The sequence below is a fragment of the Heterodontus francisci genome, chromosome 8, assembly GCF_036365525.1.
Source record: "Heterodontus francisci isolate sHetFra1 chromosome 8, sHetFra1.hap1, whole genome shotgun sequence".
NCBI lineage: Eukaryota > Metazoa > Chordata > Chondrichthyes > Heterodontiformes > Heterodontidae > Heterodontus > Heterodontus francisci.
The window spans coordinates 37869106-37897093 of NC_090378.1; the positions used below are offsets into that span (position 1 = coordinate 37869106).

The 27988-nt window shown below is 42.3% G+C and overlaps 2 protein-coding genes, 1 long non-coding RNA gene and 3 other non-coding genes across 7 annotated transcripts in view; 5 read left to right on the top strand and 1 right to left on the bottom strand.

Moving 5' to 3' along the window:
* Nucleotides 1–1882: 1882 nt before the first annotated feature.
* On the top strand, nt 1883–11128 carry LOC137372757 (small ribosomal subunit protein eS8). Its single transcript, XM_068036967.1, has 6 exons — nt 1883–1940; nt 2830–2936; nt 3830–3929; nt 4051–4226; nt 6144–6273; nt 10971–11128. Exons 1-6 carry the CDS (start codon nt 1937–1939, stop codon nt 11078–11080), a joined length of 627 nt encoding a protein of 208 aa, XP_067893068.1. The 5' UTR covers nt 1883–1936; the 3' UTR covers nt 11081–11128.
* A 400-nt stretch (nt 11129–11528) lies between these two features.
* LOC137373293 (small nucleolar RNA SNORA35) lies at nt 11529–11660 on the top strand. The gene has a single exon (XR_010975623.1). It is a non-coding gene; the product is annotated as a small nucleolar RNA SNORA35 (small nucleolar RNA).
* An 11004-nt stretch (nt 11661–22664) lies between these two features.
* On the top strand, nt 22665–26530 carry LOC137372758 (uncharacterized). 2 transcript variants are annotated; one of them, XR_010975492.1, is made up of 5 exons: nt 22665–22773; nt 23127–23224; nt 24705–24774; nt 25702–25788; nt 26403–26530. It is a non-coding gene; the product is annotated as an uncharacterized lncRNA (long non-coding RNA). The 2 variants fall into 2 exon arrangements; XR_010975491.1 differs by having other exon boundaries at nt 22671–22780.
* LOC137373286 (small nucleolar RNA SNORD55/SNORD39) lies at nt 22979–23059 on the top strand. Its single transcript, XR_010975617.1, has one exon. It is a non-coding gene; the product is annotated as a small nucleolar RNA SNORD55/SNORD39 (small nucleolar RNA).
* LOC137373292 (small nucleolar RNA snR61/Z1/Z11) lies at nt 25092–25171 on the top strand. The gene has a single exon (XR_010975622.1). It is a non-coding gene; the product is annotated as a small nucleolar RNA snR61/Z1/Z11 (small nucleolar RNA).
* A 358-nt stretch (nt 26531–26888) lies between the features above and the next one.
* The window catches only part of best4 (bestrophin 4), a 45407-nt gene continuing 44307 nt past the window's right edge, over nt 26889–27988 (bottom strand). Inside the window, exon 9 of the mRNA XM_068038050.1 lies at nt 26889–27222. Within this exon, the coding sequence (XP_067894151.1) occupies nt 26889–27222 (334 nt within the window). The remainder of the gene's footprint in view (nt 27223–27988) is intronic.

Below are 27988 nucleotides of genomic sequence, written 5' to 3' on the forward strand. Positions count from 1 at the left end.
GGGTAGAGGTACGGATAATGGGCCGGACACGGTTGAAGGCCCTGTCAACCACAGTGCGGGGGAATCCTCGGTTGAGGAAAAAGGAAGACATATCAGAAGCGCTATCATGGAAGGTAGCATTATCAGAGCAGATGCATCGGAGACGGAGAAACTGGGAGAATGGAATGGAGTCCTTACAGGAGGCAGGGTGCGAAGAAGTGTAGTCGAGGTAACAGTGGGAGTCGGTGGGCCTAAAATGGATATTAGTAGACAGCCTATCCCCAGAGATGGAGATAGAGAAGTTGACGAAGGGAAGGGAAGTGTCGGAGATGGACCATGTAAAGGTGAGAGAAGGGTGGAAATTAGAAGCAAAGTTGATAAAGTTTTCCAGTTCGGGGTGGGAGCAGGAAACGGCACCGATACAGTCATCAATGTACCGAAAAAAGAGTTGGGGGAGGGGGCCTGAGTAGGACTGGAACAATTAATGTTTGACATATCCCACAAAAAGACAGGCATAACTAGGACCCATGTGGGTACCCATAGCAACACTTTTTACTTGAAGGAAGTGAGTGGAGTTGAAGGAGAAATTGTTCAATGTAAGAACAAGTTCAGCCAGGTGGAGGAAGGTGGTGGTGGATGGAGACTGGTTGGGCTTCTGTTCAAGGAAGAAGCGGAGAGCCCTCAAACCGTCCTGGTGGGGGATGGAGGTGTAGAGAGATTGGACGTCCATAGGGGCCAGGAAACTGGAAATTGTCAAAATGACGTAGGGTGTCGGAAGAGTTAAAGTTAGCCTTTGGGTAAATATTCCCTTGTGCTCTCAACACCTTTCCCTCGTGCCTGAAAGTTATGGAGAATATCACACAACACTTGAGTTCTAACGATAACTTTCATTGTAATTCATGACATCGAACGATAGGTGTCTTTGTTCATGCGCACCCGACTTGTAGTGTGCCCTTTGGCGCATGCGTAGTTCCCCCCGATTTAAAACTGGAAAGGCTGCATTTGCTGACAACGCTACCACTAGGTGGCATTGCAGTGGCACATGTGCAAATGCAGCATGTGCCACTAAAACGTCACAGTCTGCGACTTCAGGCAGCTGCCAGGACTAAAGATGGCGCTGCTCAAATAATCACACGAAGGCAACCTAACCTGAACACACGGCAGCACACAATGGCAGCAGGGAGAGAGCGAGCAAGTCAGTGGGCTGGAGACGGGGTTGGGGGGGGAGCCAGCCGGAGACGGGGAGTGGGGGGGGAGCGGGCCAGAGACGGGGGGGAGCGGGGAGCAGGCCGGGGACAGGGGCGAGTGGGCCAGGGAGCGGAGTGACCGGAAAGAAAGGAGTGGCCAGAGAGCAGGGAGGGGGGGAGCACAGCGGCTGAAAGAGCGGGGCCGCCGGAGAGAGCAGTGAGGAAGGGTGCGGAGCTGCCGGAGAGAGCGAGGGGGGAGAGCGGAGCGGCTGGAGAGAGCAGCAAGTGGGGGAGCGGAGCAGCCGGAGAGAGCAGCGAGAGGGTGGAGCAGAGCAGCCGAAAGAGCGGGGCAGCCAGAGAGAGCAGTGGAGCTTGACGCATGGGTTAGCGTTGCATTGCTGTACGCGTAAAGCGCATGCGCAGAGGCCGACTAGGCGTGTTGCCCTAAGATACACACATCACCCGATGACATCATCGGCGCATGTGCTAACCAGTCCTGGTAAGTCGGAATGCAGCGCACACGCAGAGAGCAGGAGACCGTCTGCGCATGTGCGCACCTTTGCGCAGTCTGATGACGTCAGTGGCCGGCTACGTTGTCAGGAATTACTTTGTGCTGGAAATTGACCCTCTGCAGGCCGGCTGCCCCTGACAAAGATGGCGTCGCCCTTGCACCGTCCTGGTTACGTCAGGCGCGTCAATTCTCGCGAGAGTTGGATCCGACGTCTGGCCCAGAAACCTTTGTGTTTCCTCTTTCCAACCGACGCCTGAAAATGGGTACGTGAGGATCAGTGTTTGTGTTAATGCAATCCGAATCAATCCGGCAATAGTATCAGATTGGGGCCGGCAAAATGTCACAGACTAAGTTAAAGTAAGCGTGGAGATGAGAATGATCTGTGTCTGAAGCGGCGGCTTAGGCTGGTTCTAGTGCCAATTTAATGTTTTAATGTCGGGGGCGCGGAGGGATCCGACATGGCCGCCCTCTGCACCGTGCCTGCAGTTAGGGGGTGTTGAGTGGAGGCTGTTTCACCGGCCGAATGGAGCCATTACAATCTACTCATTAGCTCACTTACAGATACAAAAAACCCGGGCCGAGCGGCAAACACCGCCACCGCGGCCTGTCTTTTGGGATTGGGTGCGGGCGGGGAAGGCGTGTTTAGGAGGCTGCAGCTCTTGGACTGAGGCCCTGTTTATCCAGGGATAGATGCAGTTAGTTGCGAGCACGTTTGGTAATTTTTGCAGGAGAAACTTTCACTAGGGGCTGTTTACCAATATAATGTGATTTCCACAAACCTGAAACGAAATTTGTACTCAGGTACTACGGAAACTTCTAATCCAGTTAAAGGTGAAGGGATAGTAGAACCTTATCCATGCTGCACTTCCCTCATGGATTTAAGATTTCTTTTAATATAACTACAGTTACTTTATTCGTAAGGCAATTTGAGATATTATCTGTTTTGCAGAGCAGATTAAAGTACATACCAACTTCTATTCTGACTCTAGTTTTAAAGCTTATTCTAGAGGCTCTGATTTTTCATTAAGTGTGTGTAAATTATAACTTATTGCTGTGATGCTTTGAACTTATCTTGTGGAACAACCTTAGAGTGCTGAATACATCTGCTTGTTTTATATTGATTTTTTTTAAAACCATGATGATTTATTTCAGGTATTTCCCGGAATAATTGGCACAAGCGTCGCAAGACTGGAGGCAAAAGGAAGCCATATCACAAAAAGAGAAAGTATGAACTTGGGCGTCCTCCTGCAAATACCAAGGTATGAGAAACAAGAGTGCTTTTCGAGTATGATCATGGCATACTTGTACTTGATAGTGGTACAGCAGGGGTGACTGGATATGGTTCATAAGTTATTGTAGGTGCAATTAATTGTATTTTTTGGCAGTGTTCATGATGAAAATATGACTCCTTCGATAGGTGGGTTTGTTTTGACTGTTCTGGTCATATTTGGACCCACCGATGTTACTCTTGTCATAGTTACACTGATTACACTGCCTGTCTTAATTTTTACTTTCCTCCTGTAGGTTTTGATGGGATTATTTTCAATTTTTTCAAGACATTTCTTAAGTACAGCTAAACTTTTATGTACTTATAAGCTTAAGGGGCAAATGTGGCAAAGCAGTGATTTACATTTTGTGGTAATCTCCACCCAGTGTATGTTTTCCAGCTTTAAATTTACAGCTGTTAAATTTTGGAAATAACAAGCATGTCACACCTAGCAAGTTTGTAACTACATAACAATCTGCATTTAATGCATTACTTGTGCAGGACAAGGATCTATGTATTTGATTTTCAAATGTCAGAATTCTTTGGTGTGAGTGGAAGTTTGATTTGGGATTTGTACCGTTGATAGTAAACTTAAATGTCAGTTACAAAACCGAACGAGGGGTGATTTTTAAGTGTTATATTAGGAACTTTGGGGATAGCTCAATAGGAGAGGGATAGTCTCGGTGGTAGAGGCAGGAACCCTCACAACATTTAAGAAGTATTTAGATGAGCATTTGAAATGCCATAGCATACAAGGCTACAGGCCAAATGCTGGAAAATGGGATTAGAATGATGGCCGGCACAGGCACGATGGGTCGAAGGGCTTGTTTCTGTGCTGTATAACTCTTGAGTAAGTATTTAGTGATATCTTTAACATGTTTGCAGATTGGACCAAGGCGTATTCACACAGTAAGGGTTCGTGGTGGAAATAAGAAATACCGGGCACTGAGGTTGGATGCTGGAAACTTCTCCTGGGGTTCTGAATGTAAGTTCTTTTTGTGGTGCATCTGTGTAGCAATCTATCCTCTGTCCCCACTTTTGTTGTAGACTTTTTCGGCCAATTGTCCTATTTCTAAATCAGTGGTAAAACATTTCTCTCTTTGTAGGTAGCACACGGAAGACCAGGATCATTGATGTGGTCTACAATGCCTCTAACAACGAATTGGTTAGGACAAAAACGTTAGTAAAGAACTGTATTGTTCTGATTGACAGTACTCCCTTCAGGCAGTGGTATGAGTCTCACTTTGCCCTTCCCCTCGGCCGGAAGAAGGGTGCTAAGCTGGTATGTGAAGCACCTGTTTGAATTAAATAACCACAAAGTTAATTTCTATTGTGATGTTGGTTTGCAGTCGCTTTTACTTCAATATTTTCTCAAAATAATATAAAATGCCAAAAAATATTCAGCAGGCCAGGCAGCATCTGTGGAGAGAAAGCAAGTTATTATTTCAGGTCGGTTAACCTTTCAACAGAACTCGGCTTTTTTTATTCTTTGGATGTGAGTATCACAGGCAAAGCGTTTATTGCCCATCCCTAATTGCCCTCGAGAAGGTGATGGTGAGTTGCTGCCTTGAACTGCTGCAGTCCATGTGGTGCTGGTGCACCCACAATCTTTTTTTCTGTAGCAGCTCAACACAACGTAGTGGCTTGCTATGCAATTTCAGAGGGCAATTTAGAGTCAACCACATTGCTGTGGGTCTGGAGTTAATTGGCCAGACCAGGTAAGGACAGTAGATTTCCTGCCCTGACGACATTAGTGAACCAGGTGGGTTTTTATGACCATCTGGTAGTTTCATGATCGTTATTAATGAAATTAGCTTTTTATTCCAGATTTTATTAATTAATTGAATTTCAGTTCTCCCAGCTTCCATGGTGGGATTTGAACTCAAATATTTCTGGAGGATTAGTCAGGCCTCTGGATTACTAGTCCAGTAACATTATTACTGCACTACGTTACAGATGGACAGTTTTAAAGTAGGCACGTGGAAGTTGTGGACAAGAAAGGAAGAATGGGGCAGAGAGCAGAAGTAATTAAATGACTGTGATGGCACGAGACAAAAGGGGCCTGCACCATGGAGCCTCTTCCTATTTGCCAGATTTTCCATGCTTCCCTCCCACTCTGCTATACTGTTGTAACCATTTATACCTTTCTGGACTTGTCTTTTGTTTCTGTTATCGCCTTTCTGGCCTTGAAACATTTAATCACTGCACCCCATCACAGACTGCTTTTGTTCCTTTCCTGTCCCCACCTCCACTAGCTATGTATCGTCTTCCAGTTATGAAAGTTCAGTGACCAAATGTTCTCTCCACAGGTGTTCACTGAGCTGTTTCCAGCATTTTTCCATTTCGATTTTCAGGTTTCCAGCACGTGCAGTCTTTGGCTTTTGTTCCCAGTAAAATTGTGAAATGTGAGATTTTTGATGGTTCAATAATTGGCAAAGCTTTCTAAAGATTTGATGCTGGTTTAATTCCTATTTATGATGCTTTCTATGAATCCCTTTTATGTTTCATATTCTCTGGAAACGCACTAAATAAAATAATTTGCTTTCATTGTATTTTTCAAGCTCAAGATACTCAGTTGGGTGGTGACATCAGCCAGTTTACAAATTTGTCCCACAAACTGCTATTGGAGATTAATTATTCCATTTGCAGTCAACTGTAATTCAGTCATTTTCCTTCTGGAAAATTGTTAAGCTACAAAATAACAGCAGAATGCAAAGTTAGTGCTAGAAACATTCGAATTATTTTGAATTAAGAACTATACTATAATGTTTTCAGCCAGGATGTCTAGGGTATAACTGGTTGCCATTAGCAGGCGAATGGTGAAGGGAAACCCACATTTTATTTAGTTCTCTTGTGTGATTTAATGTGATTTATAAATCTGGGATGGAACTATGAAACTATTTGAAATAAATGATGCTTAAGTGCTACATCTTCAGCAAAAGTACATGTGATTTTCAAGCAGTCTCTTACAATTTGATATTTAATGTATCTCTGGAAATGCTGGTATTGTGTAATATAGTATAAAACATGATCCATAAATTTCTGCAATCATGGTACACAAACTACTTTTTAAAGTGGTTTTTAGTTGTATTAAACTAATTGCATTTATTGTCTACTTGCTTTAAGGTTTGCTGGGCCTTTGTTTTAAAATATTACTGTTTCCCTATCCTGTAATATAAGATGAGACTTTTGATTTCAGACCCCTGAAGAGGAGGAAATTCTGAACAAGAAGAGGTCAAAGAAAATTCAGAAGAAATATGATGATCGTAGAAAGAATGCAAAAATCAGCCCACTGCTAGAAGAACAATTCCAGCAGGGAAAGCTGCTTGGTATGTAATTAAAGATCCTGCCGTTGAACAAATTTCTTTGTAGAATATCCTGAATTTTACAAAGATGCTGCAGCCTTAACAAGTCTCTGGTGAAGATATGTCTTCCCTTTTTCCTCAACCGAGGATACCTTCCCCTGCTATCGCAGGAGGTGTAATACCTGCCCATTTACCTCCTCTCTATCCCAGGCCCCAAACACTCCTTTCAGGTGAAGCGGCGATTTTGGTTGTACTTCTTTCAATGTAGTATACTGTATTTGCTGCTCACAATGTGGTCTCCTCTACACTGGGGAGACCAAACGCAGACTGGGTGACCGCCTTGCGGAAAACCTCCGCTCAATCTGCAAGCATGACCCCGAGCTTCCGGTTGCTTGCCATTTCGATACTCCCTCCTGCTCACATCTCTGTCCTGGGATTGCTGCAGTGTTCCAGTGAACATCAATGCAAGCTCGAGGAACAGCATCTTGTTTACTGATTAGGCACACTACAGCCTGCTGGACTGAACATTGAGTTCAATAATTTCAGAGCATGACGGCGCCCCCCCTCCCCCATTTTACTTTTTTTATTTTTTTTGTTTATTTTATTTCATCTTGGTTTGTTCAGTTTGCTTACCCACTTTTTTTTCATGTTTGTACTTGCTGCTGTTCAATTTTCAGTCTGTTAACACCCTATCTGTACTAAAGCTTTGTCTTTCAACACACCATTAACTTATTGTTTGCCTTTGCTCCATGACCTTCTGGTCAGCTATTCTGTGACCTTATCCTGTCTACACCTTCTCCTTTGTTATTTCTTGCCCCACCCCTGCTTTACTTGCTTATAACCTTTCACATTTCTAATATTTGCCAGTTCTGAAGAAGGGTCACTGACCTGAAACGTTAACTCTGCTTCTTTCTCCACAGATGCTGCCAGACCTGCTGAGTATTTCTAGCATTTCTTGTTTTTATTACTCTGGTGAACATGCCTGACCTACTGAAAAATTTGTCCAGTTCTGCTGCTGGCACTTAAGTAATGTGTTAGAAGTCTGAAGAGGGCTGGTATTCAAATTAGTTCGCAGAGCTTCCCTAATACCTGTGGATTGCAGACTTTGGTGCTGTATGTCAGGTTAACCACTCAACTTTGAGAAGAACAAGTGAAAGGTGATAGAAATGTGGCATGAAAGAGTGGATGTATGTTTAGTTTAGTTTAGAGATACAGCACTGAAACAAGCCCTTCGGCCCACCGAGTCTGTGCCGACCATCAACCACCCATTTATACTAATCCTACACTAATCCCATATTCCTACCACATCCCTACCACCTACCTATACTAGGGGCAATTTATAATGGCCAATTAACCTATCATGTTGTCAGATGAAGGCTGATTTAAGCTTGACTGTTGTGCTGTCTGTGAAAATAATAGCCAATGATTTGATTGTACTAGAATAGAACCACAGAAAAGTTACGGCACAAAAGGAGGCCATTCAGCCCATCGTGTCTGCGCTGGCTGAAAAAACTAGCTGCCCAATCTAATCCTACCTTCCAGCACCTGATCCGTAGCCTTGCAGGTTACAGCACTTAAGGTGCATGTCCAGGTACCTTTTAAATGGATTGAGGGTTTCTGCCTCCACCGCCGATACGGGTAGTAAATTCCAGACACCCACCACCATCTGGGCGAAAAGGTTTTTCCTCCTGTCCCCTCTTATCCTTCTACCAATCACCTTAAATCTGGAGAGCTGTTGGTGCCCTTGGTTCTGTAACCCAGCATGGTCCATACCTTGCAGGGTAAGGAAAATTCTGGTCATTGAAGATCCATTGCAATCTCGTCACCTGAAGTTTGCTTTTGAGTGAGAAAAAGGACTACTAGGTATACTGTTACTTGCCCCATTCCTCTCATCCTACTCTGATCAATTTTCTCTCCTCAAGGTTGTTAGTTAAAGTGGGATGCAGATTTACAACACTGGCAACTCTTCAGTACCTTTTTCATGTGACTATTACCCATATATCCTCTCCAACAGCAACACAACTTGCACTAATATAGTGCTTTTAACAAAGGAAAACATCCTAAGGGGCTTCAAAGAGGTGTAATTAGACAACTGCAGACATTGATCCAAAGAAGTTGGTTTTAGGCGGGTTAACCAAAAGGCTAGTCAAAAAAAATGGGTTTTAAAGTGGGCCTTGAAGAGGGAGATGGAGAAGTGGATATTCTTTGGGGAGGAATTTCAGAATGTGGGGCCAATGGCTCAAGGCACAGCTTCCTGATGGTTGGACAAATGGAAGGGGCTACACAAGAGGCTAGAATAGTGTGTTTTGGTGAGTAGGAAGTTTTAGGGCCGGAGCAGGTTAGAGAGTTCAGGAGCGGCAAGGCCATAAAGGCATTTAAACACAAAGATGAGAATTTTAAATTGGTGTCTTAGGGGACTGGGAGCAATGTAGATAATGAGCAAGGTGATGGGGGTGTAGGATAGGATATGAGCATTAGTGTTTTGGATAAAGTGAAGTTTACTGAGGATGGAATGCCAGCCAGGACAGCATTGGAATAGTCATGTCTAAAGGTAACAAAAACGTGGATGAGGGTTTCAGCAACACTTGGGCTAAGGCTGGGTTAATGAGATTGTAGGGATACTATGAAGGTGGAAGAGAATTTGTGGGGTCAAAAACTTGGGTCGTGCAGGATGTCAAGGTTGCGAACAAATTGAATTATCCTGAGATATTATTGGGGAGGTGGTGGCGTAGTGGTATTGTCACTGGACTAGTAACCCAGAGACCTAGGGTATTGCTCTGGGGACATGGGTTCAAATCCCACCACAGCAGAAGGTGGAATTTGAATTCACCACAGCAGAAGGTGCAATTTGAATTCAATTAATAAATCTGGAATTAAAAAGCTAGTCTAATGATGGCCATGAAACCATTGTCGATTGTTGTAAAAACCCATTTGGTTCACTAATGTCCTTTAGGGAAGGAAATCTGCTGTCCTTACCTGGTCTGGCCTACATGTGACTCCAGACCCACAGCAATGTGGTTAACTCTTACATGCCCTCTGAAATGGCCGAGCAAGCCGCTCAGTTAGGGCAATTAGGGATGGGCAATAAATGCTGGCCTGGCAAGTGACGCCCACATCCCATGAATGAATTTTAAAAAAAGACAGTAGCTGAGGAGGGGGGTGGAGCCAATGTCAACTTTTTACAATTTATATCAATGACTTAGATGAGGGGAGCGATGGTATGGTAGCTAAGTTTGCAGATGACACAAAGATAGGTTGGAAAGTATGTTATGAAGAGGACCTAAGGAAGCTTGCAGACCGATATAGATAGGTTGAGTGAGTGGGCAAAAATCTGGCTGATGGAGTATAATGTTGGAAAATGTGAAGTTGTTCACTTTGGCAGGAAGAATGAAGAAGCTGAGTATTTCTTAAACGGGGAATAGTTGCAGAATTCTGAGGTGCAGAGAGATCTAGGTGTTCTAGTCACAAAACGTTAGTATGCAGGTACAGCAAGTAATAAAGAAAGATAATGGAAAGCTGTCCTTTATTACGAGGGGAATTGAAAATTAAAGTAAGGATGTTATGCTTTAGTTATACAGGGCATTGGTGAGACCACATCTCGAATACTGTGTGCAGTTTTGGTCTCCTTATTTAAGGAAGATGTGAATGCGTTGGAGGCGGTTCAGAGGAAGTTTACTAGATTGATACCTGAAATGAGCAGAGTGAGTTGTCTTATGAGGAAAGGTTGGGCAGGCTGGTCTTGTTTTCACTGGAGTTTAGAAGAATGAGGGGACTTGATTGAAGTATATAAGATCCTGAACAGTCTTAACAGGGTGAATATGAAGGGGATGTTTCCTCTTGTGGGTGAGTCCAGGACTAGGGGGCACTGTTTGCAAATAGGGGTCACCCTTTTAGGACGGAGACGAGGAGAAATTTGTTCTGAGGGTTGTGTGACTAAGGAATTCTCTGCCTCAAAAGGTGGTGGAGGCGGGGTCATTGAATATTTTTAAGGTGGAGGTAGATCAATCCTTGTTATGCAAGGGAATCAAAGATTATCGGGGGTAGATGGGAGTGTGGAATTCGAGACAGAAACAGATCAGCCATGATCTTATTAAATGGTGGAGCAGGCTAGACGGGCTGAATGGCTTACTTCTAATTCGTATGGTATGGGTAGAGAGCATTGATAACTGGTAGATAAACAAGAACAGTTAATTATTGATGGGTCTGGAAATATCTAGCCTTTTTTACACAATTCATTTCTTTTTATGCCGAAGTTGTGACAGTCCCCGGAAGATACAAAAGCATGTTTTGGCTCTTTAGACTTGGATCGGGTAAGAGCACAGATCCCTTCCACCAAAGGAGTCTTTAGAGCCCGCCTTGTTTTTAATGGTCCATTATATGTTGAAGGCAGGATGATTAGAGCTTGAATTGGATGCAGACCATACATAGCAATCCTAAGCTTTATCCCTGATTTGTTGTTGGTTGATGTCAACTAATGAGGGTACTACGGTTAATATCACCCTAGTTTAAGGAAGGGAGAACAAATTGGGGAAAGTTTCAGCTCCTGATAGCTACCTAGAGATTGTGCTATGAGGTTATGTATTTTTCTGGATATTACATGATTGTTATAGTTATTTGTGCAAAAGACAGCCAAGGGAGGAGAGACACTAGGCAAGTTATTTAGCTAATGTTTGGATTGAAGTGGGCAGTCTGCTATAAAGAGTAATGTTCTTCTTTTGCAGCTTGCATAGCTTCAAGACCTGGCCAATGTGGCAGAGCTGATGGCTACATCCTTGAAGGAAAGGAGCTGGAATTCTACTTGAGGAAGATCAGAGCCAAGAAGGGCAAATAAACATAGTACTTTAAGAAAAATGTGATCAATAAACCATTTTTCACTCAATATTGTTGTCTTTGCTAAAAGATTGTAAAATGTCAATCCTCCCCTTAGAGGTTGAGTCTTTGGTGTACAGAGTTTGTGTCTTCATGGCTTAAATATTTTACATTATACATTTGTTTGCTAGTAACTTGGTGTGGAAGCAGAAAGGTATGCAAAATGAAAATAACTCAAATTCTTACTGTGCAGTACTTATTTAATGTGCTTCTCATGGAAAATTTAATCTGCTGGGCTAAACATCACACTACTTGGACCCCAAATGTAAATTGAATAACTTCAGATTTGCATTTAGTGAAGTCAACTGATCGAATCACACCATTTAGCTTCCTTCTAATGTGAACAGCAAATCTTGCTTTACTGAAGGTTTCATGGTGTGATGCTCCGTTTTATAACACTGGGTAGCTATTAGCACAATGTAGTGGCTTGGTGTCTTGGTTGTGGCTTTTCAAGTCTCATTCTTGTGCGAGATCAAACTCCAATTTGCAGAAGGGCTGAGCTTTTACTTGTAGCTTCTCCCTTTCGAAGGTTGGGGACAGTGTTCAATTTTTTCAAGTGGTATACTTGTGTGTTTTATTTTTTATGGAACAGAATTTGTAAAAACACTAAACTTTTTTACATGGAGCTCTTGCCACATCTATGAAATAACATACATCTGGAGTGGGAAATATATGTGCAAAATCAGTGAATGGGGTGCATATCATTCAAAATCATAAAAGGTCCAGACAGAGTAGATGGGCAGAAACTGTTCCTATTGGCAGGAGAGAACCAGAGGACACCGATCCCAGGTGAGCAGGACTAGTTAAGTTGCTCTTGCAGAGTTGCTACAAACATGATGGTCTGAATGGCATCTTGTGCTGTAACCATACTATAATGCTTATGCGATGCAGAAATCTGAGGCTCTTAAGTAACTACACAAAAAAGCAAGAGCATATTAGGATGTAAGGGTTCCTTCTGCTTCCATTGATTCTTTCAGGGTGTAGCGAGCTGGAAATGGCTTGTTGGATGCAAAGCACCATTTATGTAGGCTGTTGTCGCTGAATTATTATTGGATATTAGTTGATTAGATTAACGAGTGGCTAACAATATTGCACTTTTTAAAATAAAAAATTGCTAGAGAGAAACAACTTTGCAGGTTCAACAGGACATTACACTTGTTGGCTTTGTATACAAGAAATAGATGAGTTGCCGATTGGAATGTGAGTTACATCAAGCTAATCTTGATATTCAGAAGTCTTGATTTTTAAATGTAGTTTTAGCAAAGTTAATAGTGAGCAAATTAGTGTTTTGGATTCTGCATCTTAAATACCTTAGAATTCTTGCCGCACAGAAGGAGGCCATTTGGCCCATTGTCTTTGGCTGTCTGCAAGGGCAACTCGGCTAGTCCCACTCCTCTGCCTTTTTCCTTGTAGTTCTGCAAATGTTTTCTCTTTAGATATGCTTTCTTTGAAGACCTCAATTGAATCTGCGGCCACGATACTGTTGGGTAGTGCATTCCAGATACTAACGGCTCACTGTCTTTTTCAAAAAAGTTTTTCCTCATGTCGCCATTGCTTTTGTTTATCACCCTAAATCTGTGTTCTGGATTCTTATGCCAGCTTCTCCCCGTCTACTCTGCCCGAACCCCTCATGATTTTTAACCTCGAATCTCCTCAATCTTTCCTCCATGCTATCCACGTAACTGAAGTTCTTTATTCCTGGAACCTGTCTAGTGTATCTTCCGTGCACGCTCTAATGACTTCACACTCTTTCTAATGTGTGCCCAAAACGCGACACAGTGGTACTAATACTGATTCCTTCGGAACCCCAGTATATCATCATCCTCCAGTGGAAAAAATAACTGTTCATAACTAGTCTCTGTTTCCTGTCATTTAGACAATCTTGTATCCTTGCTGCTACTGTCTTTTGTTCCATGGTCTGTAACTTTACTGACTAGCTTGTTCTGTGGCACTTTATCAAAAAGCTTTTAAAAGTCCACGTTCGCCACATCAAATGTATAACCCTCATCAAAAAACTCAAGCGAATCAGAAACACTATTTCCCCATAATACATGCTGTCCTTCCTTAATTAATCCACATTTGTCCAAGTGACAGTTTTGTCCCAAATTATGATTTCCAAACGCTTTCCAACCACTGAGGTTAAACTTACTGGCCTATATTTGCTGGGTGATGTTTCTCATCCAGGCCTGGTGACTTAGTAACTTTAAGTACAGCCAGCCTATCTGATAACTCATCAGCAATTTTTAGCCCATTCAGTGTCTCAACCTCCTCTTTCATCATGACCTGGACAGCATCATCTTCCTTGGTAAAGATATGCAAAGTATTCACTTAGTGCCTCAGTTATGCTCTTAGCCTCTGGTAAATCTGCTTTTAGATGTCTAATGGGCCCCACTCCTTTTACTATTTATATGCCTATAGAAGACTTGGATTTCCTCTTAGGTTAGCTGCGTGTGTCTTATATACATCATTTTTTTCACTTCCCCTCTGAACTTCCTATATTCAGCGTGACACTCAATTGTATTATCCACCTGTCATGCACCTTTTCTGCTTCATCTTTCTACTTCATCTAGGGAGCTCTGGATCTGTTTGTCCTGCCTATCCCCCTTGTGAGAATGTACCTAAATCTCTTTAAAGGCAGCCCATTGTTCAGTTAGTTTTGCCTGCCAATCTTTGATAATTTAATTGGGCCAGATCTGTTCTCACTCCATCAGTTTGTCCCTCCTCTCAATTAATTACCTTTACTCTGGATTGCTATCACTGTCTATTTTAGGATTATTAAAATCCCCCATTGTAGCTGCTCTAATTCTTGCACCTCTAATTTTCTTGCAGATTTGTTCCTCTATATCCTTCCCACTAGTTGGTAGGCACTAGAGTACACCTAGCAATGTAATGGTGCCTCTGTTTCCTAGCTCAATCCAAATAGATTCTGTCCTTGACCCTTCTAGGACATCCTCTCCAGCACTGTTAATGTTCTCAATTAATTACCTTTTGTAATTACCCCCTGCCCCCCCCACCCCCTTTTGTTTCCTGAACACCTTGTATCCAGGAATATTTAGTACTCAGTCCTGCCCTTTTTTGAGCTACGTTTCTATTATTGTCATAACATCATGTTTCCACATGGTAATCTTGCACTTGCAGCTCAACAGCCTTATTTACCACACTCCACACATTCATGTACATGCAGAGTAAAGTTAATTTAGTCATTAATACATTACCTCTCATATTGACACTGCCTAATGCCTTATTATCTCCTGCTCTGGTGCTATCTGTCTCCCAATTCTCTGAACCTTGGTTTTCCATTCTAATACTACATCACCCCTGCCAAGTTCATGTAAACCCTCCCCAATAACACAGATGAATCACCTTGCAAGGACTTTGGTCCTGGTTCTGTTCAGGAGCAATTTGCCTGGCCTGAATAGGTCCCATCTCCCCAAGAATTGATCCCAATGTTCCACGAATCTAAAGCCCTCCCTGCTGCAACATCTTTCTTGCCATACATTCATCTGTTCCATTCTATTTCTATACTCAATTGTGTATGGTACTGGGAGTCTTTGAGATGCTGCTTGCTAGTTTCTTTCCTAGCTCCCCAATCTCTGAATGCAGGACCTTATCCCTTTTTCTATCTAGACATTGGTGTTAATATGGACCACAACTGCTAGCTGTTCCCCCTTCAGCTCATGTACAGCTACTCCATGGCATCCTTGATGGAGCCAACATACCATCCTGGGTTCACTTCTGCGGCTGCAGAAATGCCTGCCTGTTTCCCTAAATATAAAATCCCATGTCACTATTGTTTTTCCAATCTTCCTCCTACTCCCCTCCCGCTAGATGTGCCAGTCATGGTGCTGTGGACTACATTCTGGCTGAACACTCCAGAGAAACTATCGCTCCAGAGTATTCAGAACGGAATACTGGTTGACAAGTGAGATGCACTTGGGACTCTTGTACTACCTGCCTGGTCCTTCTTGACTACCTAGTGGTCAGTCATTCCCTCTCTGTGCATACCCTTAAGCTGTGGCGGTGACCATATCTATAAACTCAGCCTCATGGATGCATCGTAGTGGCACCAGTTGCTGGTCAAGTTCTGAAACTCAGCTCAAGCTGCTGCTGTTGATGACACTGCACATGTGGTTGTCCAGGAGAGAAGAAACATCTTGGAATTCCCACACGGAGTGGGATATACACTCTACAGGTCTGAGCTACCCTGCTATGCCTCTATTCGATGATTAAATTCAACAGCTACTCACCAATCAACTGCTTTCCTGTGCTGACATCACTTTATAGGGAGGTTAACTACAATGTTTTTACTTAACTCATATCTAAAAGATTTTAATTTGCTGAAAAAAATCAGACTTCTTTAGTTTTACTGTCACTAATTTTTAACTATATCCCTAGATCTGATTGAGTATTTGACCATTGATTTTAATTATATAAAATTGCTTTAGTTTTTGTACTAATGAATTAATCAAGTCTTTAGAGTTGATTAATTAGGATTTTAAATTAAAGCTTATTGGTATACTCCCCCCCCCATCCCGACCTGTTTTCTGTTTCCCTGCTCCTTCTGTTGATTCTGAGGTCACTGATTTTTTTTATCCCCATGATTGGCAATGGATCTCCACTCTGCTCCCGCTCCTTTATCTTCAGTCTCCGATCTCTTGGTGCGCTTTTTGAATCTGCTCTGCTCCTACTCCTTTATCTCCCGCCTCCAAACTCTTGGCGTGGTTTTTGAATCTCCTCTACTCCTGCTAATTTACATTAGGTCTCCAATAAGTGTGACTTTTAAGCCTTTTAAAGGCGCAGTTAAGACACATGGGAAACTGACTCCTCTGGTGTGAAAGACAACAATGGCTGATGAAAGATCAATGTCAGTACAGGGGAAGCAACAAAACGATTAGCTAGCTATGAGCTTTTTATTTGCAGTGAACCCAAGATAATTTATTTATTATAGTCTATTGGGATAGTAATAGTGTAAAGTGCAGAGAGGGGGAAGCGATTTCGAAAAATTTACAACCCTGAGTGAAGAAATCCCTCCTTGCCTCAGTCCTAAACGGCCGGCCCCTAATCCTGAAACCAAGATTCCAAGTTCTAGATTCTTCAGCTAGGGAAATCAACTTCTCAGCATCTACCATTCCAAACCTTCTAAGAATTTCATACATTTTAATGAGATCACTTCTCATTCTTCTAAACTCCAGAGAATATAGGCGTATTCTACTGAACATTGCCTCAGAAGACTTCATTCCAGAATAAAGTTTGATAAAATATCACATAACACACTTATTTGGAAAATAAAAGCACATGGGATTAACTTTGATACGCAATTGACTAAGGGATAGGAGACCAAGAGTAGTGGTGGAAGAATGTTTGACTGTAGAGAAGTATGCATTTGGGTGCCCCAGGGATTGGGACCACTGCTTTTCTTGTCCTATATAAATAACCTGGACCTGGATATAGAGAGTATGATTTTGAAGGTTGCAGGTGATACAAAACTCGATAACTTGGTCGAGTAGGAAGGATAGTAGCAGACCTTAGGAGAGCTTTGCTAAACTGGTGAAATAGGCTTATGCTATTGAATGTGGATAATAAGTGTGAAGTGATGCACATTGGGAGAAGCAACATGTGGAGGCAGTATCATCTAAATGGTACTATTTTGAAGGGGGTGCAAGAGCGGAGGGACCTGAAGGTGGCATATTCACAAATCTCAAAGATAGTAAGGCAAGGTGACAAAATGGTTAAGAAAGAGTATTGGATGCTTGTCTTTGTAAATAGGGCATTGAATAAAAAGACCAAGGAAGTCATCGCTTGCTATTTAGAGGGGCTGAGAATAGAACTTGGGAAAATAAAGTGGACAACAATATTGGCAAATGAGGATGTAGAACAGCAATGTGAAACATTTAAATTGGGGTTAAACAATCCAGGAAAAATATATTCTGCTAAAACACAAGAACAAGCTAAATACAAATGAGTACCATGGATAAATAAAGATGTACGGTAAAAATGAGGGTAAGGAAAGAGACATATTAAGCACGAGTAGCTGGGGAGAACATGACACGGGAGAATACAAAGATATTAGAAGAGAGGTCAAAAATTAGGAGGCCAAAGAAGAACTATGAATTTAAATTATCAAGGACCATAAAACAAAATAGTAAGATATTTTGCAGGTACATAAATTTGAAAAAGGAAAGTCAAGATGGATTGATGGACAGGATATTACAGGTAACAATAGAGAAATATTAGACATATTAAATAAATATGTCAGTATTTACCATCGAAGCAGGTGGACATGACATTGGATGATGAGATTAGAAATGAGAAAAGTGCATTTAAAATAAGGTGAAATATTAAACTAATCAAACTTCAAAGATAATAAAATCCTTGGGCCATTTGGATTACATCTTCGGATCTTAAAATAATCTAGAGAAGAGATAGCAAAGGCATTGCTACACATTTTAAATATTTCATTACAGAAAGGTGAAGTGCCAGAAGACTGGCAGATAGCTGACTTTAACTATATTTAAGAGTGCAGGTAGAAGCTGTCGATGGAACTATAGACTAGTTCGCTTAACATTGGTGGTAGGAAAAATAATGGAATCACTATTAAAGAAGAGAATAGAAGAAAATCTAGAAACCAAAAATATAATAAATATTCAGCATGGATTTCAAAATGAAATGTCTTGCTTGACCAAACTCATTAAATTTTTGAAGAGATAACAGAGGTAGTAGAAAAGCATATTCTGGTAGATGTAATTTATCTAGATTTTCAAAAAGGTACCACCTAATAGATTAATGAACAAGGTAGGGTCAGGGGCAATGTTCCATATAAGCCGCACAGCAACCCGAAAGTCCCCGCGCAGGCTGCACAAGTCTGCTCCTTTAAGTTAACATGCATGTACGAATGTGCACAGGCCGCACACTTAAATAATGCAAAAAAAAGGAAACATTGGTCAAGTTACAAGTAGAAGAATAGTTAACAAGCTAACTTACAGACAGAACGCAGTGAGTAGGGGTAAGGAGTAACTATTCAGAGCAGCCGATGATGGAAAGTGGTGTTCTACAAGGATCAGAGTTGGGACCACTGTTCATGATTTATATTAACGATTTGGAATCAAAAACAATTTTTAAATTTGAAGATGACACCAAATTACAGGGGATAGTCAATATGAGGAAGAATGCAACCAATTACAAGAAGATATCAACAAACTTGGAGAATGGGCATATAATTGGCCAATGAATTTTAACAGCTAAATGTGAGGTATTACATTTTGGCAAGAAGAATAAGGAGGTTGCACTTTACTTAAAAATTAAGAATCTAAATAGAGTAAAGGAGCAAAGGGATATGATAGTACAAATGCACAAATCACTAAAAATAGTGACACTGGTTTACATGGCCACTTAAAAAAAGCAAACCAAGCACAATGGCGAATTTCTAATGAGATAAAGTTGAAAAGTAAAGAAGTTATGCTAAACTTGTATTGAATTTTGGTCAGACCATACCTGGAGTACTGCATACAATTCTGGTCGCCATATTATAAAAACAATATAAAGGGTGCCATAAAGATTTAGAAGGATGTTACCAGAAATGCAGGGGTACACCTATCAGGACTGGATGAACAGGCTAAAAAGAGAAGGCTTAGGGGTGACCTAATAGAGGTTTTTAAAATTATGAAAGATTTTGATAGAATAGATATTGAACGTTTCCACTTGTAGGGAAGAGTAAAACTAAAGGCCATCAATCATAGTCACCAAAACATCAAATAGGAAATTCAGAAGAGACGTCTTTACCCAGACAGTGGTGAGAATGTGGAACTCACTTTCACGTGGAATGGTTGAAGTGAATTGTATAGATGCATTTAAGGGCAGGCTAGATAAGCATAGGAGGGAGAAGGGAGTAGAGGGTTATGGTGATAGAGTTCAATGAGGGAAGGAGGCTCGAGTGGAGCATAAACACGTCGTGTGCTGTATATCCTATGTAGTCATGCTAAACCTTTATAAATCACTGGTTAGGCTTCAGGTGGATTATAAGAAGATGAGAAATTCGAGCAGGAGTAGGCCATTCAGCCCTTTGAGCCTGCTCTGTCATTCAATGAGATCATGGCTGATCTACGTCAATACCGTTTGCCTGCACTATCCCTGTAACCCTTGATGTTTTTAATATGTAGAAATCTATTGATCTCAGTCTTGAACGCACTCAATGACTGAGCCTCCACAGTCCTCTGGGGCAGAGAATTCCAAAGATTCACCACCCTCTGAAAACATTCTTCATCTCAGAATATCATGTACAATTCAGAGCATTACACATTAGGAGGGATGTCAAGGTCTTGAACAGGGTACAAAGAAGGTTTTCATGGGTGATACCAGTAATGAGGGATGTCAGTTATGTGGAGAGATTGCAGAAGGTGGGATTGTTCTCAGAATAGCAAAAGTTAGCGGGAGACCTAATAGGAGTACTCAAATAATGAAGGGTTTTGATGGAGCAAATGGGGAGAAACTGTTTCCTCTGGCAAATGGGTGGTAACCAGAGGTTATATATTTAAAATAATTGGCAAACAAACTAGAGGGGAAATGAGAATTTTTTTCGCACAGGGTAGGTTGTTTAAACCTGGAAATCACGACTTGAAAGGATGACGGTAGCATATTTCATGTATTTAAAGAGAACCAATTTGCAGTCACAGGGAAAAAGCTGGGTTATGGGACTAAATTGGGCAGCTCATTCAAAAAGGCTGACAGAGGCACAATGGGCCAAATGACTGCTTTCTGCGCATTAAAGAACAGCCAGGCACTGCGCAGATGACTACTGGCAACACCTATGCAGTCATATTCAGCTGGCCTCTGACACCGGAAACATCAGAGGAATGTATGATGGCATTATTTATTTATTTTATTTAAAGATACAGCACTGAAACAGGCCCTTTGGCCCACCGAGTCTGTGCTGACCATCAACCACCCATTTATACTAATCCTACATTAATCCCATTACCCTCTCACATCCCCACCTTCCCTCAATTCCCCTACCACCTACCTATACTAAGGGCAATTTATAATGGCCAATTTACTGACCATCCTGCAAGTCTTTGGCTGTGGCAGGAAACCGGAGCACCCGGCGAAAACCCATGCAGTCACAGGGAGAACTTGCAAACTCCGCACAGGCAGTACCCATAATTGAACCCGGGTCGCTGGAGCTGTCAGGCTGCGGTGCTAACCACTGCGCCACTGTCTTTTGGGCCAATCATCAAGAAGATCGCCCCCCTCAAATCTAAATCAGGGGACACAATCACTGACCAACACAAGCAAATGGACCGCTGGGTGGAGCACTACCTAGAACTGTACTCTAGGGAAAATGTTGTCACTGAGACTGCCCTCAATGCAGTCCAGTCTCTGCCAGTCATGGATGAGCTGGACGTACAGCCAACAAAATTGGAACTCAATGATGCCATTGATTCTCTAGTCAGCGGAAAAGCCCCTGGGAAGGACGGCATTACTCCTGAAATAATCAAGAGTGCCAAGCCTGCTATATTTTCAGCACTGTATGAACTGCTTTGCCTGTGCTGAGATGAGGGAGCAGTACCTCAGGACATGCGCGATGCCGATATCATCACCCTCTATAAGTACAAGGGTGACCGCGGTGACTGCAACAACTACTGTTGAATCTCCCTGCTCAGCATAGTGGGGAAAGTCTTCGCTCGAGTCGCTTTAAACAGGCTCCAGAAGCTGGCTGAGTGTGTCTACCCTGAGGCACAGTGTGGCTTTCGACCAGAGAGATCCACCATTGACATGCTGTTCTCCCTTCGCCAGCTACAGGAGAAATGTCACGTACAACAGATGCCCCCCTACGTTGCTTTCATTGATCTCACCAAAGCCTTTGACCTCGTCAGCAGACGTGGTCTCTTCAGACTACTAGAAAAGATTGGATGTCCACCAAAGCTACGAAGTATCATCACCTCATTCCATGACAATATGAAAGGCACAGTTCAGCATAGCGGCGCCTCATCAGACCACTTTCCTATCCTGAGTGGCGTGAAACAGGGCTGTGTTCTCGCACCTAGACTGTCTGGGATCTTCTTCTACCTACTGCTCTCACATGCATTCAAGTCTTCAGAAGAAGGAATTTTCCTCCACACAAGATTAGGTGGCAGGTTGTTCAACCTTGCCCGTCTAAGAGCGAAGACCAAAGTATGGAAAGTCCTCATCAGGGAACTTCACTTTGCTGATAATGCTGTATTAACATCTCACATTGAAGAGTGTCTGCAGAGACTCATCGACAGGATTGCGGCTGCCTGCAACGAATTTGGCTTAACCATCAGCCTCAAGAAAACGAACATCATGGGACAGGACGTCAGAAATGCTCCATTCATCAATATCGGCGACCACGCTCTGGAAGTGGTTCAAGAGTTCACCTACCTAGGCTCAACTATCACCAGTAACCTGTCTCTCGATGCAGAAATCAACAAGCGCATGGGAAAGGCTTTCACTGCTATGTCCAAACTGGCCAAGAGAGTGTGGGAAAATGGCGCACTGACACGGAACACAAAAGTCCGAGTGGTTCAAGCCTGTGTCCTCAGTACCTTGCTCTACGGCAGCAAGTCCTGGACAACGTATGTCAGCCTAGAGCGACGTCTCAACTCATTACATCTTCGCTGCCTCCGGAGAATCCTTGGCATCAGGTGGCAAGACCGTATCTCCAGCACAGTGGCGCAGTGGTTAGCACCGCAGCCTCACAGCTCCAGCGACCCGGGTTCAATTCTGGGTACTGCCTGTGTGGAGTTTGCAATTTCTCCCTGTGTCTGCGTGGGTTTCCTCCGGGTGCTCCGGTTTCCTCCCACAGCCAAAAGACTTGCAGGTGGATAGGTAAATTGGCCATTATAAATTGCCCGTAGTGTCGGTAGGTGGTAGGGGAATATAGGGACAGGTGAGGATGTGGTAGGAATGTAGGATTAGTATAAATGGGTGGTTAATGGTTGGCAGAGACTCGGTGGGCCGAAGGGCCTGTTTCAGTGCTGTATCTCTAAATCTAAATAAGTCCTCGAGGTGTCCAACATCCCCAGCATATACACCCGGCTGAGCCAGTGGCGCTTGAGATGGCTTGGCCATGTGAGCCTCATGGAAGATGGCAGGATTCCCCAAGGACACATTGTGCAGCGAACTCGTCAAAGATATCAGACCCACCGCTTTAAAGACGTCTGCAAACGCGACATCTTCTTCTTTGGCCTCCTTGTCTTGGGAGACAATGGGTAAGCGCCTGCAGGTGGTCAGTGGTTTGTGGAGCAGCGCCTGGAGTGGCTATAAAGGCCAATACTAAAGTGACAGACTCTTCCACAGGTGCTGCAGATAAAATTGGTTGTCAGGGCTGTTTTGCAGTTGGCTCTCCCAAGGGGACCACCTGCAGGCGCTTACCCATTGTCTCCAGATACAAGGAGGCCAAAGAATATCAGTCTGTGAATTCTCCAGTTCTGTACCGGGCGACCAATGAAATCACCACTCGCAACGCCTCCGCCAAACCCCGCCCTTTCGCTGACGTCATGTTGTCCGTGATGTCACTTCCGTCTATGCTGTCTATATGTACAAGTTCGGCGGCCACGTTTCTTTCTTTTCGTGTTCGGCTTCGGATGGTTAAGATGCTTTTGTTGGCAGCATCTCTGGGGCCTGGAGGTCCCGCGTGGGGTAAGAAGTAAGTCTGGGATCTGTGTAATCGACCGGGGATGCCAGTGCGAGCGATTTTGGTCACGGTGGCGGTAGCAGTCGAATGGAGGACAGTACCGGAGCTCGGGCCTGCGCCTCATGTTAGGCTGAGCTTCCTGGGGAGTGGGTTTCGCTGAACAATTCCAGTATTGTAGCGGATCGGGTGTCTGTGGTTAAAATTTGAGCAAGTGCACATGATGATAATGATATGCTGCGATATCCTGAATTCACCTTGGAGAGGTCTATCTTGGAGAACTGAGCACTTGCTGACTAATAATTCCAATATTGCCTCGTGGTAGATCAGTTTTGATCAGATCTTGTACCCATTTTTTCAGCATCGATGACGACGACACAGTCCCGCTTCGAAGCGGTTTTGGGAGTTACATAGGAAATGGATGAATTCTGGGCACCGACTACGCATTAAGGGACTAAAGTAAGTTCTCCTGCAGTAATTCTATTAATCTGTTTAGTGATGAATGGAAACTAGCGGCTGATCTCTTACCCAAGTTATGAAGTTAATCGTATTTTTAAAGTTGTGGGTTGTTGGACGCAAATAGTGGGTTGTAAATAGACTTGTAAAGAGGCAACTTAGCTTAATCATTTTAGGTGTAATTTTGTGCTCCGGTCAGCAGCTGTACCCAAGATACTTGCCTGCTTTTTTGATGTACGATATGCGTTTTTCCAACGTCGTCTTTACAATTATATAGAAAGGAGACTGGATAAAAATCCTGGAACTCCCTTTTTTAACTGCACTGTGGGTGCAGTTACCTCATATGGACTGCAATGCTTCAAGAGGGCAGCTCACCCCCACCTTCTCAGGTGCAATTAGGGATGGGTAATAAATGCTGGCCCAGCCAGTGACGTCTGCATCCTATGAATGAATACAAAAAAATATGCACTTCGTGCTGTAATCTGCAGGGCTGCAAATGCTGGAAGGTGGGGTTAGACTGGATTGTTTTTTGGCTGGCACAGACACTATGGGCCAAGTGGCCTCTTTCTGTGCTGTAAACTTTCTATGATTATATTATCCAAACATATTTGCCTAGTCAATTGTGATTTTTTTTTAAACTAATGCAATAAGGAATTTGCATGTAGGGAATGGGGTGAATTTCCTAATGTGAACTAAAGTGATACTGTTTCATATTTTGAAGAATATAGTGTACCAAGCTTGCACATATATTTACTAAAATGTAAAGTTAATGTCTCCATGCCGTCCATGTCTCCGTTATAAAGACGTCTGCAAACGCGACATGAAATCGTGTGACATTGATCACAAGTCGTGGGAGTCAGTTGCCAGCATTCGCCAGAGCTGGCGGGCAGCCATAAAGACAGGGCTAAAGTGTGGCGAGTCGAAGAGACTTAGTAGTTGGCAGGAAAAAAGACAGAGGCGCAAGGGGAGAGCCAACTGTGCAACAGCCCCAACAAACAAATTTCTCTGCAGCACCTGTGGAAAAGCCTGTCACTCTAGAATTGGCCTTTATAGCCACTCCAGGCGCTGCTTCACAAACGACTGACCACCTCCAGGCGCGTATCCATTGTCTCTCGAGATAAGGAGGCCCAAAAGAGAGAAAGTTAATGTAAATGAAAATGTGATCTTTTCTGGTGGCCTTGTCTACCCCCCACTCATTTCTTGAGCCTGTGCAACTTTGATGTGCAGTCTGGTTCTAGGCCTTTGCCACTCAGTGGACCTTTCCATGCACCTGGCTTTGTCTCAATACCAAGATGAGCTCGTTGAGCAGGTGTCACAGGAATTTGTCGTGGATATACATGCCAGCTTGTGATATGGTTTGATGTAGTTTTTTAAAATGCTTCCAGCCAGCCATGTATTTTTGACCATGGATAATACAAGTTTTCGTGTATTGTTGTAGTAAAGTTTTTCTAATTTTCTTCTGATTTTAAAATTCAATCTGCAGATTTGAGCATCCATCACCATGAACTTGTGGAATTGGACATGTGCTACGTTGGGGCATTGGAAATACTGAAGTAAGTTTTTTGATAGTGTGGCATAACTAAACTAACTTGTAATTTTTCACTCAACCCAATGTTTTATGCAACAGTTCAAATAAAATCTGGTATAATATAGACTATAATTTGGGTGTAGTATATTTTTATTTAGTAGGATACTAATGTTTTGAACAGACAGGGATTAATGCATCTTGCTTTCTCACCAAGCTTCCATCAGATTCTTTACAAAGTCTAAAACGATTAGCCGCAACTGGAATTCATCCAGTCTCTTTAAACCTGCCATGGCATTCTGTTGCTCAAGCCCTATTAGTAATCTGCATTCAGATAACCCAGTCTTCTCATGATGATTATTTTTTTCCAGTTCTGCTACTGAATTTAAGTGGTGATACACAAGTGATCTGAAGAAGACTGAGTCAAAATCTAAGAGTTTAGGACGTGAGTTTTAACTGGCTCAGCAATGATTGTAGCTTTGCTCAGTAGCTTACTTATGCTGTCCCTGTCAATTGGGCTCACATCAATTTTGTAATTCTGTTTTCCTTTTTAATAGACTTGCAAAATTCCATCTAGTATAGGGTTAGCATTGAACTATTGTTGCAGCCACCCCCACCCCCGAAATAACTTGCATTTGGATTGTCTTTAATGTAGGGCACTTGAATATCAGTCAGCATCAAGCTGTCTCTCTGCTCATGTATAGCAAAGCCTAGTTGTAGACTACTGGGCTTTGGGATGTAGTCGCTGCACCATGAGTACATCCTTGTGGCCTCGAGTTTCAGTTTTGTGATGTACTAATTTGGTTGGTGGCCCAAGTTCATGTGGACTTTGTAACATGTTGGCTAATCAAACAGGCTGTGACTGGGTATAACCCAGATAATGAGCTACTAACAGGATTTAGTGTGTTTTTCGTGTTAGTGTATCATTATTTTCCTTTGTACACTTTTGTATTAGATATCTGATGCAGACATTAACAATGAAAAAAACTAAAGTTTGAATATGGAGCCTGTGAAAAATATTTTGAATGGGCAAGTCTCCACAGTAAGTATCAGGACATCTGCTGAATGTTTTAAAAAGTGTACTTGGTCATCAACCATTTTCTAATCTAATGACGACAATATTATTCAGTTCTGCTACTGAAGAATAATGATGCTACTCTAGTAACTGAAGATTTGGAAATGGTTGCCAGATGTGAATGAAGTAGTGTTTAAACTGTTACTAGGAACACAGGAATTGCTAGCTGAAAAATACACATCTATTCAGTCTTGCCCCTGCTAGTCACATGATATTAAATGATCAACAATTCCATCATATCAATTAATTTATAATTAGTCTGCAACAGGCACAGATGTGATGAGGAAAACCTGCTAATGGTGGAATGCTTTGGGCACCATAGGTCCAAAGATGTTTTTGTCCAAAGCATACTAGATGTAACCATACGCCTTGTCTCTAAAATTGCTCATGTAATCCAAAGATTGAGTTGAAGTGTTGGTGAAATGGCACAATGATTTTCTCACAAAACCAAACTGTTTACTTTAGCATTGCAATGGCAGCATTTACATGAGTTGTACTGTCAATTGATACTTTTATGTCATGTATTGCTCAATTTCAGAATTTGCTATATGCATTAATAGAAACTTGTTTTTCCCTTCCAGCTTGTACATTATTGAGGATTAACCTGTGGTTGAACAAAGCTACCTCAACTGAAGCTGGTTAGAAGCTCAGAACCAATAACCCTGCAGTGTATTTTGAAACTGGCTTAATAAAACATTTTTTGTTGAAATTTGGTTATTTAATAGTCCATTGAAATGTAGTGACTAAACAGGAATGTGACAAATGAATTCACTTATTTCTGAACTTTTAGTTGAGAACAAACTTTAATTTTGCATAGATAAGACACTTGCAGTTGGAGTCAAATTTCACTTTTCAAAAATGATTTGTGTTGTGCATGAATGGCAATGTTTTGGTCTTGGAAAGGTGGATAAGTTTCTCAATGCAAGTTGGTAGCTTGTAAGTGTCAATTTAAGATAGTGCCATAAATGTAAGGCATAGCTGTTATAAAAATATAGGAAGTTTGTATTTGAAGGCATTGTAACTGTTCAGAGACCATTCCAATATTTTCATTGGGTTTTTTCCTGTAATTAGCAGGAGTTATCCCTTTTTTGAAATTCTGATACTTTAAATCTGATACCAGGACTAGAAGATTCACTGGGCTTGTGTTGATTCTCATTTTCTGAGTCTGCCTCACTGATGGGAGTGACCAAATCAAGCTCATTAGTCTGGCAGTTGGAAGAGTTACTGTCGACGCGGCTACGTAACAAATTTGCATTTCGATTGCCCCTGCCAAAGTTTTTTAGACTAACAGCTGGTGAGGCAGCAACATTAAGGAAGCGATTGAGTAAGGGAGTGTGCATCTTGAGTTCCATTTCTGACTCTTGCTCAATTTGTCTGTTGAGAACTGGGCTTTCGGTCACACTGAAACAAAGTGAAAAGATGAAGAGTTCACTGTACAATATACAGTTTAAAAATGCACTTTTGCATCTGTGGTAGAAAACAATCTATCTTTGATTTCCGTTTCCCACATGGGCTTTTCTTGTGGCTTCTATAATTGGAGCATAACTACTTTATTTGTGGGAACTTGGTTCAGAAATCAGCCCAGCCCCCCCCCCCCCCCCCCCCCCCCAAAAAACAGAATGGAGGTTCTAATTTCTGATGATTAAATGATGCGAGCTCAGCATTATGTATTTGAGTAATTAGCTTGGGATTTTGCAGTTTTAGGCCATTAATGGAATAACTGATGGCAAGTTGCTCTTGTGATTTAAGCTGTGGTACATACCTATAAGTGAGAGCTAAGCATGATGCCTATTGCTACTCTACTATATTGAGCTGGTTAAACTCCAGTTTTTCTTGGTCTATACTTTTGACAATGCCAACCCATTAGTTTCCTGGAATAAAACATGTTGGAAATATGCAGCATTTTGTGGATGGGAAGAACAAAAAGGAACATGCATCACATGAAGGCAGGAGTAATTAAATGACATAAAAAGGGATGGCAATGGAACAAGTAGTACAAATCAATTTTGTAATGGCAACAGTAGAACTATTAGCAGAAGCAATTGGGAGCAGTGGCTATGAAGTGAAATTGTTAATCTAAATTTTGAATTAGTAAGGTTGTAAATGAAAGATGAGGTGGTGTGGGAGGCTGCAGTCAAATGCTGGCTCAGGTCTGCGAATGAAACCA